A 14,147-nucleotide genomic window follows, 5' to 3' on the forward strand; every position below is an offset into this window, starting at 1 on the left:
TAACACTGGTACTGACTACAGTGAGTGTAATACTGTGTGTGTAACACTGGTACTGACTACAGTGAGTGTAATACTGTGTGTGAGACACTGGTACTGACTACAGTGAGTGTAATACTGTGTGTAACACTGGTACTGACTACAGTGAGTGTAATACTGTGTGTGAGACACTGGTACTGACTACAGTGAGTGTAATACTGTGTGTGTAACACTGGTACTGACTACAGTGAGTGTAATACTGTGTGTGTAACACTGGTACTGACTACAGTGAGTGTAATACTGTGTGTGAGACACTGGTACTGACTACAGTGAGTGTAATACTGTGTGTAACACTGGTACTGACTACAGTGAGTGTAATACTGTGTGTGTAACACTGGTACTGACTACAGTGAGTAATACTGTTTGTGTAACACTGGTACTGACTACAGTGGGTGTAATACTGTGTGTAACACTGGTACTGACTACAGTGAGTGTAATACTGTGTGTGTAACACTGATACTGACTACAGTGAGTGTAATACTGTGTGTAACACTGGTACTGACTACAGTGAGTGTAATACTGTGTGTGTAACACTGGTTCTGACTACAGTGAGTGTAATACTGTGTGTAACACTGGTACTGACTACAGTGAGTGTAATACTGTGTGTAACACTGGTACTGACTACAGTGAGTGTAATACTGGGTGTGACACTGGTACTGACTACAGTGAGTGTAATACTGTGTGTGTGACACTGGTACTGACTACAGTGAGTGTAATACTGTGTGTGAGACACTGGTACTGACTACAGTGAGTGTAATACTGTGTGTGAGACACTGGTACTGACTACAGTGAGTGTAATACTGTGTGTGTAACACTGGTACTGACTACAGTGAGTGTAATACTGTGTGTGAGACACTGGTACTGACTACAGTGAGTGTAATACTGTGTGTGTAACACTGGTACTGACTACAGTGAGTGTAATACTGTGTGTAACACTGGTACTGACTACAGTGAGTGTAATACTGTGTGTGTGACACTGGTACTGACTACAGTGAGTGTAATACTGTGTGTGAGACACTGGTACTGACTACAGTGAGTGTAATACTGTGTGTAACACTGGTACTGACTACAGTGAGTGTAATACTGTGTGTGAGACACTGGTACTGACTACAGTGAGTGTAATACTGTGTGTAACACTGGTACTGACTACAGTGAGTGTAATACTGTGTGTAACACTGGTACTGACTACAGTGAGTGTAATACTGTGTGTGTAACACTGGTACTGACTACAGTGAGTGTAATACTGTGTGTGTAACACTGGTACTGACTACAGTGATTGTAATACTGTGTGTAACACTGGTACTGACTACAGTGAGTGTAATACTGTGTGTGAAACACTGGTTCTGACTACAGTGAGTGTAATACTGTGTGTGTAACACTGGTACTGACTACAGTGAGTGTAATACTGTGTGTAACACTGGTACTGACTACAGTGAGTGTAATACTGTGTGTGTAACACTGGTACTGACTACAGTGAGTGTAATACTGTGTGTGTAACACTGGTACTGACTACAGTGAGTGTAATACTGTGTGTGTAACACTGGTACTGACTACAGTGATTGTAATACTGTGTGTAACACTGGTACTGACTACAGTGATTGTAATACTGTGTGTAACACTGGTACTGACTACAGTGAGTGTAATACTGTGTGTGTAACACTGGTACTGACTACAGTGAGTGTAATACTGTGTGTGTAACACTGGTACTGACTACAGTGAGTGTAATACTGTGTGTGTAACACTGGTACTGACTACAGTGAGTGTAATACTGTGTGTGAGACACTGGTACTGACTACAGTGAGTGTAATACTGTGTGTGAGACACTGGTACTGACTACAGTGAGTGTAATACTGTGTGTAACACTGGTACTGACTACAGTGAGTGTAATACTGTGTGTGTAACACTGGTACTGACTACAGTGAGTAATACTGTTTGTGTAACACTGGTACTGACTACAGTGGGTGTAATACTGTGTGTAACACTGGTACTGACTACAGTGAGTGTAATACTGTGTGTGTAACACTGATACTGACTACAGTGAGTGTAATACTGTGTGTGTAACACTGATACTGACTACAGTGAGTGTAATACTGTGTGTAACACTGGTACTGACTACAGTGAGTGTAATACTGTGTGTGTAACACTGGTTCTGACTACAGTGAGTGTAATACTGTGTGTAACACTGGTACTGACTACAGTGAGTGTAATACTGTGTGTAACACTGGTACTGACTACAGTGAGTGTAATACTGGGTGTGACACTGGTACTGACTACAGTGAGTGTAATACTGTGTGTGTGACACTGGTACTGACTACAGTGAGTGTAATACTGTGTGTGAGACACTGGTACTGACTACAGTGAGTGTAATACTGTGTGTGAGACACTGGTACTGACTACAGTGAGTGTAATACTGTGTGTGTAACACTGGTACTGACTACAGTGAGTGTAATACTGTGTGTGAGACACTGGTACTGACTACAGTGAGTGTAATACTGTGTGTGTAACACTGGTACTGACTACAGTGAGTGTAATACTGTGTGTAACACTGGTACTGACTACAGTGAGTGTAATACTGTGTGTGTGACACTGGTACTGACTACAGTGAGTGTAATACTGTGTGTGAGACACTGGTACTGACTACAGTGAGTGTAATACTGTGTGTAACACTGGTACTGACTACAGTGAGTGTAATACTGTGTGTGAGACACTGGTACTGACTACAGTGAGTGTAATACTGTGTGTAACACTGGTACTGACTACAGTGAGTGTAATACTGTGTGTAACACTGGTACTGACTACAGTGAGTGTAATACTGTGTGTGTAACACTGGTACTGACTACAGTGAGTGTAATACTGTGTGTGTAACACTGGTACTGACTACAGTGATTGTAATACTGTGTGTAACACTGGTACTGACTACAGTGAGTGTAATACTGTGTGTGAAACACTGGTTCTGACTACAGTGAGTGTAATACTGTGTGTGTAACACTGGTACTGACTACAGTGAGTGTAATACTGTGTGTAACACTGGTACTGACTACAGTGAGTGTAATACTGTGTGTGTAACACTGGTACTGACTACAGTGAGTGTAATACTGTGTGTGTAACACTGGTACTGACTACAGTGAGTGTAATACTGTGTGTGTAACACTGGTACTGACTACAGTGATTGTAATACTGTGTGTAACACTGGTACTGACTACAGTGATTGTAATACTGTGTGTAACACTGGTACTGACTACAGTGAGTGTAATACTGTGTGTGTAACACTGGTACTGACTACAGTGAGTGTAATACTGTGTGTGTAACACTGGTACTGACTACAGTGATTGTAATACTGTGTGTAACACTGGTACTGACTACAGTGATTGTAATACTGTGTGTAACACTGGTACTGACTACAGTGAGTGTAATACTGTGTGTAACACTGGTACTGACTACAGTGAGTGTAATACTGTGTGTAACACTGGTACTGACTACAGTGAGTGTAATACTGTGTGTGAGACACTGGTACTGACTACAGTGAGTGTAATACTGTGTGTGAAACACTGGTTCTGACTACAGTGAGTGTAATACTGTGTGTAACACTGGTACTGACTACAGTGAGTGTAATACTGGGTGTGACACTGGTACTGACTACAGTGGGTGTTATACCGTGTGTGAGACACTGGTACTGACTACAGTGAGTGTAATACTGTGTGTGTAACACTGGTACTGACTACAGTGAGTGTAATACTGTGTGTGAGACACTGGTACTGACTACAGCTGTGTAATACTGTGTGTGTAACACTGGTACTGACTACAGTGAGTGTAATACTGTGTGTGTAACACTGGTAGACTACAGTGAGTGTAATACTGTGTGTAACACTGGTACTGACTACAGTGAGTAATACTGTGTGTGTAACACTGGTACTGACTACAGTGAGTGTAATACTGTGTGTGTAACACTGGTACTGACTACAGTGAGTGTAATACTGTGTGTAACACTGGTAGACTACAGTGAGTGTAATACTGTGTGTAACACTGGTACTGACTACAGTGAGTGTAATACTGTGTGTGTAACACTGGTACTGACTACAGTGAGTGTAATACTGTGTGTAACACTGGTACTGACTACAGTGAGTGTAATACTGTGTGTGTAACACTGGTACTGACTACAGTGATTGTAATACTGTGTGTAACACTGGTACTGACTACAGTGAGTGTAATACTGTGTGTGTAACACTGATACTGACTACAGTGAGTGTAATACTGTGTGTGTAACACTGGTACTGACTACAGTGATTGTAATACTGTGTGTAACACTGGTACTGACTACAGTGAGTAATACTGTGTGTGTAACACTAGTAGACTACAGTCAGTGTAATACTGTGTGTAACACTGGTACTGACTACAGTGAGTGTAATACTGTGTGTGAGACACTGATACTGACTACAGTGAATGTAAAACTGTGTGTGTGACACTGTGTGTGCAATAGTGTGTGTGGCACTGTTTGTCTGTGTGACTCTATGTCTTACAGACATTGTCACTTAGGTACTCACTGTATAATATTGTGGGTGTGATAGTGTGTGTGTGATACAGTGTGTATGTGTGTGTGTGTTTGTGTGTGTGACACTGTGTGTCTTAGAGACTCTCTCCCTCAGGTACTCTGTGTGCATGCTACTGTGTGTATGTGTAATAGTGAGGGTGATACTGTGTGCGTGACTCTGTGTGTCTCACACAGACTCTCTCTCTCTCAGGTACTCTGTGTGACACTATTGTGTGTGTGACTCCGTGTGTCTCACACAGACTCTCTCTCTCTCAGGTACTCTGTGTGACACTATTGTGTGTGTGTGTGACTCTGTGTGTCTCACACAGACTCTCTCTCCCTCAGGTACTCTGTGTGACAATATTGTGTGTGTGTGACTGTGTGTGTCTCACACAGACTCTCTCTCTCTCAGGTACTCTGTGTGACAATATTGTGTGTGTGTGACTCTGTGTGTCTCACACAGACTCTCTCTCTCAGGTACTCTGTGTGACACTATTGTGTGTGTGTGACTCTGTGTGTCTCACACAGACTCTCTCTCCCTCAGGTACTCTGTGTGACAATATTGTGTGTGTGTGACTGTGTGTGTCTCACACAGACTCTCTCTCTCTCAGGTACTCTGTGTGACAATATTGTGTGTGTGTGACTCTGTGTGTCTCACACAGACTCTCTCTCAGGTACTCTGTGTGACACTATTGTGTGTGTGTGACTCTGTGTGTCTCACACAGACTCTCTCTCTCTCAGGTACTCTGTGTGACACTATTGTGTGTGTGTGACTCTGTGTGTCTCACACAGACTCTCTCTCAGGTACTCTGTGTGACACTATTGTGTGTGTGTGTGACTGTGTGTCTCACACAGACTCTCTCTCTCTCAGGTACTCTGTGTGACACTATTGTTTGTGTGACTCTGTGTGTCTCACGCAGACTCTCTCTCCCTCAGGTACTCTGTGTGACAATATTGTGTGTGTGTGACTCTGTGTGTCTCACACAGACTCTCTCTCTCTCAGGTACTCTGTGTGACAATATTGTGTGTGTGTGACTCTGTGTGTCTCACACAGACTCTCTCTCAGGTACTCTGTGTGACACTATTGTGTGTGTGTGACTGTGTGTCTCACACAGACTCTCTCTCTCTCAGGTACTCTGTGTGACACTATTGTGTGTGTGTGACTCTGTGTGTCTCACACAGACTCTCTCTCTCTCTCAGGTACTCTGTGTGACACTATTGTGTGTGTGACTCTGTGTGTCTCACACAGACTCTCTCTCTCTCAGGTACTCTGTGTGACACTATTGTGTGTGTGTGACTCTGTGTGTCTCACACAGACTCTCTCTCCCTCAGGTACTCTGTGTGACAATATTGTGTGTGTGTGACTCTGTGTGTCTCACACAGACTCTCTCTCAGGTACTCTGTGTGACACTATTGTGTGTGTGTGACTCTGTGTGTCTCACATAGACTCTCTCTCTCTCAGGTACTCTGTGTGACACTATTGTGTGTGTGTGTGACTCTGTGTGTCTCACACAGACTCTCTCTCTCTCAGGTACTCTGTGTGACACTATTGTGTGTGTGTGACTCTGTGTGTCTCACACAGACTCCCTCTCTCTCAGGTACTCTGTGTGACACTATTGTGTGTGTGTGTGACTCTGTGTGTCTCACACAGACTCCCTCTCTCTCAGGTACTCTGTGTGACACTATTGTTTGTGTGACTCTGTGTGTCTCACGCAGACTCTCTCTCCCTCAGGTACTCTGTGTGACAATATTGTGTGTGTGTGACTGTGTGTCTCACACAGACTCTCTCTCTCTCAGGTACTCTGTGTGACACTATTGTTTGTGTGACTCTGTGTGTCTCACGCAGACTCTCTCTCCCTCAGGTACTCTGTGTGACAATATTGTGTGTGTGTGACTCTGTGTGTCTCACACAGACTCTCTCTCAGGTACTCTGTGTGACACTATTGTGTGTGTGTGACTCTGTGTCTCACACAGACTCTCTCTCTCTCAGGTACTCTGTGTGACACTATTGTGTGTGTGTGACTCTGTGTGTCTCACACAGACTCTCTCTCTCTCAGGTACTCTGTGTGACACTATTGTGTGTGTGTGACTCTGTGTGTCTCACACAGACTCTCTCTCTCAGGTACTCTGTGTGACACTATTGTGTGTGTGTGACTCTGTGTGTCTCACACAGACTCTCTCTCTCTCAGGTACTCTGTGTGACACTATTGTGTGTGTGACTCTGTGTGTCTCACACAGACTCTCTCTCTCTCAGGTACTCTGTGTGACACTATTGTGTGTGTGTGACTCTGTGTGTCTCACACAGACTCTCTCTCTCTCAGGTACTCTGTGTGACACTATTGTGTGTGTGTGTGACTCTGTGTGTCTCACACAGACTCTCTCTCTCTCAGGTACTCTGTGTGACACTATTGTGTGTGACTCTGTGTGTCTCACACAGACTCTCTCTCTCTCAGGTACTCTGTGTGACACTATTGTGTGTGTGTGACTCTGTGTGTCTCACAGACTCTCTCTCTCAGGTACTCTGTGTGACAATATTGTGTGTGTGTGACTCTGTGTGTCTCACACAGACTCTCTCTCTCTCAGGTACTCTGTGTGACAATATTGTGTGTGTGTGTGACTCTGTGTGTCTCACACAGACTCTCTCTCTCTCAGGTACTCTGTGTGACACTATTGTGTGTGTGTGACTCTGTGTGTCTCACACAGACTCTCTCTCTCTCAGGTACTCTGTGTGACACTATTGTGTGTGTGTGACTGTGTGTCTCACACAGACTCTCTCTCTCTCAGGTACTCTGTGTGACACTATTGTGTGTGTGTGTGACTCTGTGTGTCTCACACAGACTCTCTCTCTCTCAGGTACTCTGTGTGACACTATTGTGTGTGTGTGACTCTGTGTGTCTCACACAGACTCTCTCTCTCAGGTACTCTGTGTGACACTATTGTGTGTGTGTGACTCTGTGTGTCTCACACAGACTCTCTCTCAGGTACTCTGTGTGACACTATTGTGTGTGTGTGTGACTCTGTGTGTCTCACACAGACTCTCTCTCTCTCAGGTACTCTGTGTGACACTATTGTGTGTGTGTGTGACTCTGTGTGTCTCACACAGACTCTCTCTCTCTCAGGTACTCTGTGTGACACTATTGTGTGTGTGTGACTCTGTGTGTCTCACACAGACTCTCTCTCTCTCAGGTACTCTGTGTGACACTATTGTGTGTGTGTGACTCTGTGTGTCTCACACAGACTCTCTCTCTCTCAGGTACTCTGTGTGACACTATTGTGTGTGTGTGTGACTCTGTGTGTCTCACACAGACTCTCTCTCTCTCAGGTACTCTGAAGACTCCACCTCTGCCCTCAGCCCCCCCCACAACCGCTCCCCCTCCCCCCAGCCCCCCCCTCACCTCTACCCCAGCTGGGGGCGGTCGCCGTCTCCCCAGCTGCCCCAGTTGCCCCAGCTGCCCCAGCAGCCCTCGCCCCTGCCCCAGGGGCAGCAGCTGCACCAGCCCCAGCCGCCCCCCGGGCAGCACCAGCCCCCCGCGCCCCAGCAGCCCTCGCCCCTGCCCCTCTCGCCCCTCTCCCCCTCCTACCCCTCCTACCCCGCCCCCGCCTCCTCCCCGAAACACAGGCACCACCCCCACTACCCCGCGCGCAGCAAGGCGCTGGAGTTCCCCTTCCTGCAGCGGGAGCGGGGGGGCTCGTCCGCGGAGCGGCCCCCGGGCCCCCACCGCCGCCGGGCCCCCAGCCCCCTCATCTCCCCCTCCGAGCGCCCCAAGCTCAGCCCCCCCACGCGCCCCTCCTCCCTGCCCCTGCTGCCCTCCTCCGCCCCCCTGTACGGCAGCCTGTACGAGCTGCGGGGCTCCGTGACGCCCCCCTCGCCGGCCAACCCCCTGGGGGACCCCTACTTCTCCCCCTCGCCCCCCCTCTTCGCCCCCTCCGGTGCCCCGCCGCCGCCCTCCGGCGCGCTGGTGGTGTCCCGCTCGCTCTCCCCCACCCACTTCCTGTCGGGGTCCTCCTCCCCGCCTCTGCAGGCCCCGCCCCCCGCCTGCCTCAGCTACCCCCACCTGCCCCCCGCGCCCCCCCCCGGCAAGCCCTTCGCCTCCAAGCCCCTGCCCTACTGGACCAAGTTCGACGTGGCCGACTGGCTGGCCTACCTGAACCTGGGCGAGCACCGCGAGCGCTTCCTGGACAACGAGATCGACGGCACCCACCTGCCCTCCCTCACCAAGGAGGACTACCTGGACCTGGGCGTCACCCGGGTCGGGCACCGCATGAACATCGAGCGCGCGCTGAAGCGCGTCATGGAGAGGTGAGCGCGGCGGGGGGGCGGGGCCGGTCTCAGACAGGGGCGGGGCTGGCTTCAGGCGGGGGAGGAGCAAGTGTCAGTCGGGGGCGGGGCTGGCGTCAGATGGGGGGCGGGACTGGTGTCAGTCGTGGGCGGGGCTGGCGTCAGATGGGGGAGGAGCAAGTATCAGTGGGGGGCGGGACTGGTGTCAGTCGGGGGCGGGGCTGGCGTCAGATGGGGGAGGGGCCAGTGTCCGTCGGGGGCGGGGCCAGTGTCAGCTGGAGACAGAACACTCTTTAAGCAGGCGATGAGGGGGGTGGGTCCGGTCAGTTGGGGGGCGTGGTCATGTTAGCCGGGGGTGGGGCGGGTCAGTTGGGGGCGTGGTCATGTTAGCCGGGGGGCGGGGGCCCGGGTTGTGGCAGGAAACGCTGCCTCTTTCTCACCCCGAAGAATAAAAACAAGCTTTGAAGATGAAAACATGTCGGGGAGGGCCGGGCAGATGCAGGACAGCAGGGGATGAGTTCCCCCTCTCTCTCTCTCTCCCCCCCCCCCCAGGCTCTCCGGCCCCTTCCCGGTCTCCGCCCTGTCCCCGCGGGAGGGCCGGGCCGAACGGCGGAGAGACGAAGGCACCCGCACCTGAGGAGGAGGAAGAGGAGGGAGCAGGAGGAGGAGGAGGAGGAGGAGGAGGGAGTCTCCCCAGACTCCGCATCCGAGGTTGTCCCGAGGAGAGACGGCTACGCTGCACCACCCGGCGGGAGAGGAGAGGGGACACCGACCGGGGAGGCACTGCGGACAGAGACACAGACACCCCGACAATCAGGCACACGAGCACCCCGAGAGGCAGACAGGCAGGCAGACAGACAGGCAGGCGGCTCCCTGCTGCGCCAGGGTGGTGGAGGCGGGGCGTCAGCCTGTGTGCCAGAATTCCTGACTTTCCGTGCCAAAGCAAAGGGCTACAAGACACACACACACGCGCACGCACACGCACACGCACACGCGAGGCGGACGGGAGCAGGGGATCGTGACGGCGTCTCGGGATGCGTTCGGACGCGCAGGGTCCGCTGGACCGGGTTCTGAAGCGGGTGTTGGAGCCCAGAATCTGTACGGCGGGAATCCCGGTGAGCAGGGATCTGTACCCCAGATAAAATCACCCCGAGATCCTGCAGAACTGGGGCTCTGAGGGACTGGACTGAGCCCGTTACTGTCCTCATGAGCCCAGAGTCACCGTGACCTCTAACTAACCCCTGAGTGAGCCCCCTGAGGGACTGGACTGAGCCCGTTACTGTCCTCATGAGCCCAGAGTCGCCGTGACCTCTAACCCCTGAGTGAAGACCCCCAGAGCCCCCTGAGGGACTGGACTGAGCCCGTTACTGTCCTCATGAGCCCAGAGTCACCGTGACCTCTAACCCCTGAGTGAGCCCCCTGAGGGACTGGACTGAGCCCCTTACTGTCCTCATGAGCCCAGAGTCGCCGTGACCTCTAACTAACCCCTGAGTGAGCCCCCTGAGGGACTGGACTGAGCCCGTTACTGTCCTCATGAGCCCAGAGTCGCCGTGACCTCTAACCCCTGAGTGAGCCCCCTGAGGGACTGGACTGAGCCCCTTACTGTCCTCATGAGCCCAGAGTCGCCGTGACCTCTAACCCCTGAGTGAAGACCCCCAGAGCCCCCTGAGGGACTGGACTGAGCCCGTTACTGTCCTCATGAGCCCAGAGTCACCGTGACCTCTAACCCCTGAGTGAGCCCCCTGAGGGACTGGACTGAGCCCCTTACTGTCCTCATGAGCCCAGAGTCGCCGTGACCTCTAACCCCTGAGTGAAGACCCCCAGAGCCCCCTGAGGGACTGGACTGAGCCCGTTACTGTCCTCATGAGCCCAGAGTCACCGTGACCTCTAACCCCTGAGTGAAGACCCCCAGAGCCCCCTGAGGGACTGGACTGAGCCCCTTACTGTCCTCATGAGCCCAGAGTCGCCGTGACCTCTAACCCCTGAGTGAGCCCCCTGAGGGACTGGACTGAGCCCCTTACTGTCCTCATGAGCCCAGAGTCGCCGTGACCTCTAACCCCTGAGTGAAGACCCCCAGGGCCCCCTGAGGGACTGGACTGAGCCCCTTACTGTCCTCATGAGCCCAGAGTCGCCATGACCTCTAACCCCTGACTGAGCCCCCTGAGGGACTGGACTGAGCCCGTTACTGTCCTCATGAGCCCAGAGTCGCCGTGACCTCTAACCCCTGAGTGAAGACCCCCAGGGCCCCCTGAGGGACTGGACTGAGCCCCTTACTGTCCTCATGAGCCCAGAGTCGCCATGACCTCTAACCCCTGACTGAGCCCCCTGAGGGACTGGACTGAGCCCGTTACTGTCCTCATGAGCCCAGAGTCGCCGTGACCTCTAACCCCTGAGTGAAGACCCCCAGGGCCCCCTGAGGGACTGGACTGAGCCCGTCACTGTCCTCATGAGCCCAGAGTCGCCGTGACCTCTGACCCCAGGATTGTGGGGGCCGCGGGCGAGCTGGAGAGGGGGGGCTCTGCTCTGGAGAGTGGAGGCTGGCAGGAGCGTCTGTCTCTGTGTGCGCCTGTGGTGCAGGCGGGGCCCCAGACCCCCCGGGGGCACAAGCACAATCCGCTCACGTCTCCGCCTGCCTGTCTCCCTGTCTCCCTGTCTCCCTGTCTCTCTGTCTCTCCACGGACACTGGCTGGGCCCACACGTCCCCATCCGCTGGGCTGCACAGCTGGGGGTCAGGGCACGGGACACGCACCTGCGTGCAGCGACACACACACACACACACATATACTGTACACACATACACACTCTCACAAACAGACTCACGCACACACTCACACACACACGTACACATACACGCACACACATACACACTCTCACAAACAGACTCACACACAGACTTACGCACACTCTCACAAACATGTACACATACACGCACACACACACATATACACATACACACTCTCACAAACAGACTCACACACAGACTTACACTCACACACACAGGTACACACACATTCACACTCTCACAAACAGACTCACACACACACACACATGCACACACACGCACACCGACACACCAACACACTCACGCACCCGCACACCCACACATGCCCGCACACACGCACGCCCACACATACACACACGCACACTGACACACACATGCACCAACACACACACACACACACTCACACTCACGCACACACACACACACTCACGCACTCACACTCACACACTCACACACACACACTCACACACTCACACACTCACACACACTCACACACTCACACACACACACACACACACACACACACACACACAGAGCTGTGTCTTGCCTGAAGAGAGAGAAGAGGCACCAAAACCAAACGGGAACGAGGAAGACCAGGAAAGCGCCGAGGCCCCCCGCCGCCGGAGACTCCCTCTCCCGCAGACCCCCCCCGGGCCGCTACAGCGAAGGAGAGATTCTATATTTATAAAACACAGAAATCCTCCGCACTGCTGCCGGACACTGGGGGGGGAGAGGAGGAGGAGGAGGAGGGGGGGGCAGATCCTCTTCGGTGTTTCCGGGAAACCCCCGTCGCCATAGCAAGACCCTTGGGCGACGGCAGCCGGTCACCGCGGCAACGCTCCCGGGCGGACATCGAGCCCGCACCCCCTCGTTAGCGGAGGAGAGGGGGGGGTGTGCGCGCTCACGGACGAGAAGCAAGAGCCCCCGCACCCCGGATTTTGGGGGTGGGGCAGGGGGTAGATCACAACGGGTGCCCAGATCGGGGAGGAAGGAGGGGGTTTTGTGTGTCGGGGGGAGAGAAGTCAGACCCCCCCCCCTCCCCGTCCCCCTCCCACCACCACTCCCTCCCGCAAGAAACCCCCCCGGAGACGCAACGACTTTCGAACTCTACGGCTTCGATCTTCAGACCACTGAGACCACCGCCACAGACGAGTCTTCGCCGAGTGAGGCTGGGGGGGGGGGGACAGGACCGACCTTCCCCAGAACCTCTCCGACCCCCCGGACCCCGCCGAAGACGGGATGGCGCGGACGACAGGAAGGAAGGAGGGAAGAGACGAGAGGAACGGAGACTAATTATCTGCATCGTCATTAACCAAGGGTTGTTATAATCAAACCGGTTTTTAAACTTTACATGGGTCAGGTGTTACTGCTATCGTTTTCAAATTATAGTTATGATGGTGATGATGATGGTGATTATTATTATTATTATTCCTTAAGCTGCAGTTCCCTCGCTGTGCCTGCGCAGAGTGAGGGGGCGCTGTTTCTCAATCGACTGTCATTGCTGCAGTTCCCCCTCTGTGCCTGTACTGGACTGAGGGGGCGCTGTTTCTCAGTCGCTTGTCATTATTCCTGTCAGTATTTATAGTGAGCTGCAGTTCCCCCCCTGTGCCTGTACTGGACTGAGGGGGCGCTGTTTCTCAGTCGCTTGTCATTATTCCTGTCAGTATTTATGGTGAGCTGCAGTTCCCCCCCTGTGCCTGTACTGTACTGAGGGGGCGCTGTTTCTCACTCTAATGTCATTGTTACCGTCAGTATTTATAGTGAGCTGCAGTTCCCCCCCTGTGCCTGTACTGGACTGAGGGGGCGCTGTTTCTCAGTCGCTTGTCATTATTCCTGTCAGTATTTATGGTGAGCTGCAGTTCCCCCTCTGTGCCTGTACTGTCTGAGGGGGCGCTGTTTCTCAGTCGCTTGTCATTATTCCTGTCAGTATTTATAGTGAGCTGCAGTTCCCCCTCTGTGCCTGTACTGTCTGAGGGGGCGCTGTTTCTCAATCGCTTGTCATTATTCCTGTCAGTATTTATAGTGAGCTGCAGTTCCCCCCCTGTGCCTGTACTGTCTGAGGGGGCGCTGTTTCTCAGTCGCTTGTCATTGTTACCGTCAGTATTTATAGTGAGCTGCAGTTCCCCCCCTGTGCCTGTACTGTCTGAGGGGGCGCTGTTCCTCACTTCAGTACTATTTCTTCAGAGTGCCGCACTTGTCCCAAAGTGTCCCCCCGTTGTCCCCCCGGGAGCGAGCAGGCGTATTTTCTCGCTGGCTCACGGACCTGCTCGCCAAACGGAGAGAAGAAAAACGAGCTCGGCGCAGGGCCCCTCCAGGCGAGTCACGCGCCGACTGAGGAGGAGGGCCGGCTGGGGATGTTTGGATCGCCCGGGATCACGCGGTGCTTCAGACTGACGAACAACAGGGGTGTCAGGTTATGATACGACCCCCCCAGGGAGGACACGGAGCACAGCAAGAGTTCCATCCTGCTATCGGACATCTGTTCCCACCGCGATTATCGGGATCTTAATGATCCGGGGAGT

At 52.4% G+C, this 14,147-nt stretch overlaps 1 protein-coding gene across 1 annotated transcript in view; it reads left to right on the plus strand.

Moving 5' to 3' along the window:
• shank1 (SH3 and multiple ankyrin repeat domains 1) overlaps positions 1-13,032 on the plus strand; it is a 103,612-nt gene extending 90,580 nt beyond the window's left edge. The window contains exons 26-27 of the mRNA XM_069191960.1: positions 7,887-8,864; positions 9,396-13,032. Of these exons, the coding sequence (XP_069048061.1) occupies positions 7,887-8,864; positions 9,396-9,480 (1,063 nt within the window). The 3' untranslated portion in view covers positions 9,481-13,032. The remainder of the gene's footprint in view (positions 1-7,886; positions 8,865-9,395) is intronic.
• The last annotated feature ends 1,115 nt before the right edge of the window (positions 13,033-14,147 follow it).

Source organism: Lepisosteus oculatus, chromosome 7, assembly GCF_040954835.1.
Source record: "Lepisosteus oculatus isolate fLepOcu1 chromosome 7, fLepOcu1.hap2, whole genome shotgun sequence".
Classification (NCBI taxonomy): domain Eukaryota; kingdom Metazoa; phylum Chordata; class Actinopteri; order Semionotiformes; family Lepisosteidae; genus Lepisosteus; species Lepisosteus oculatus.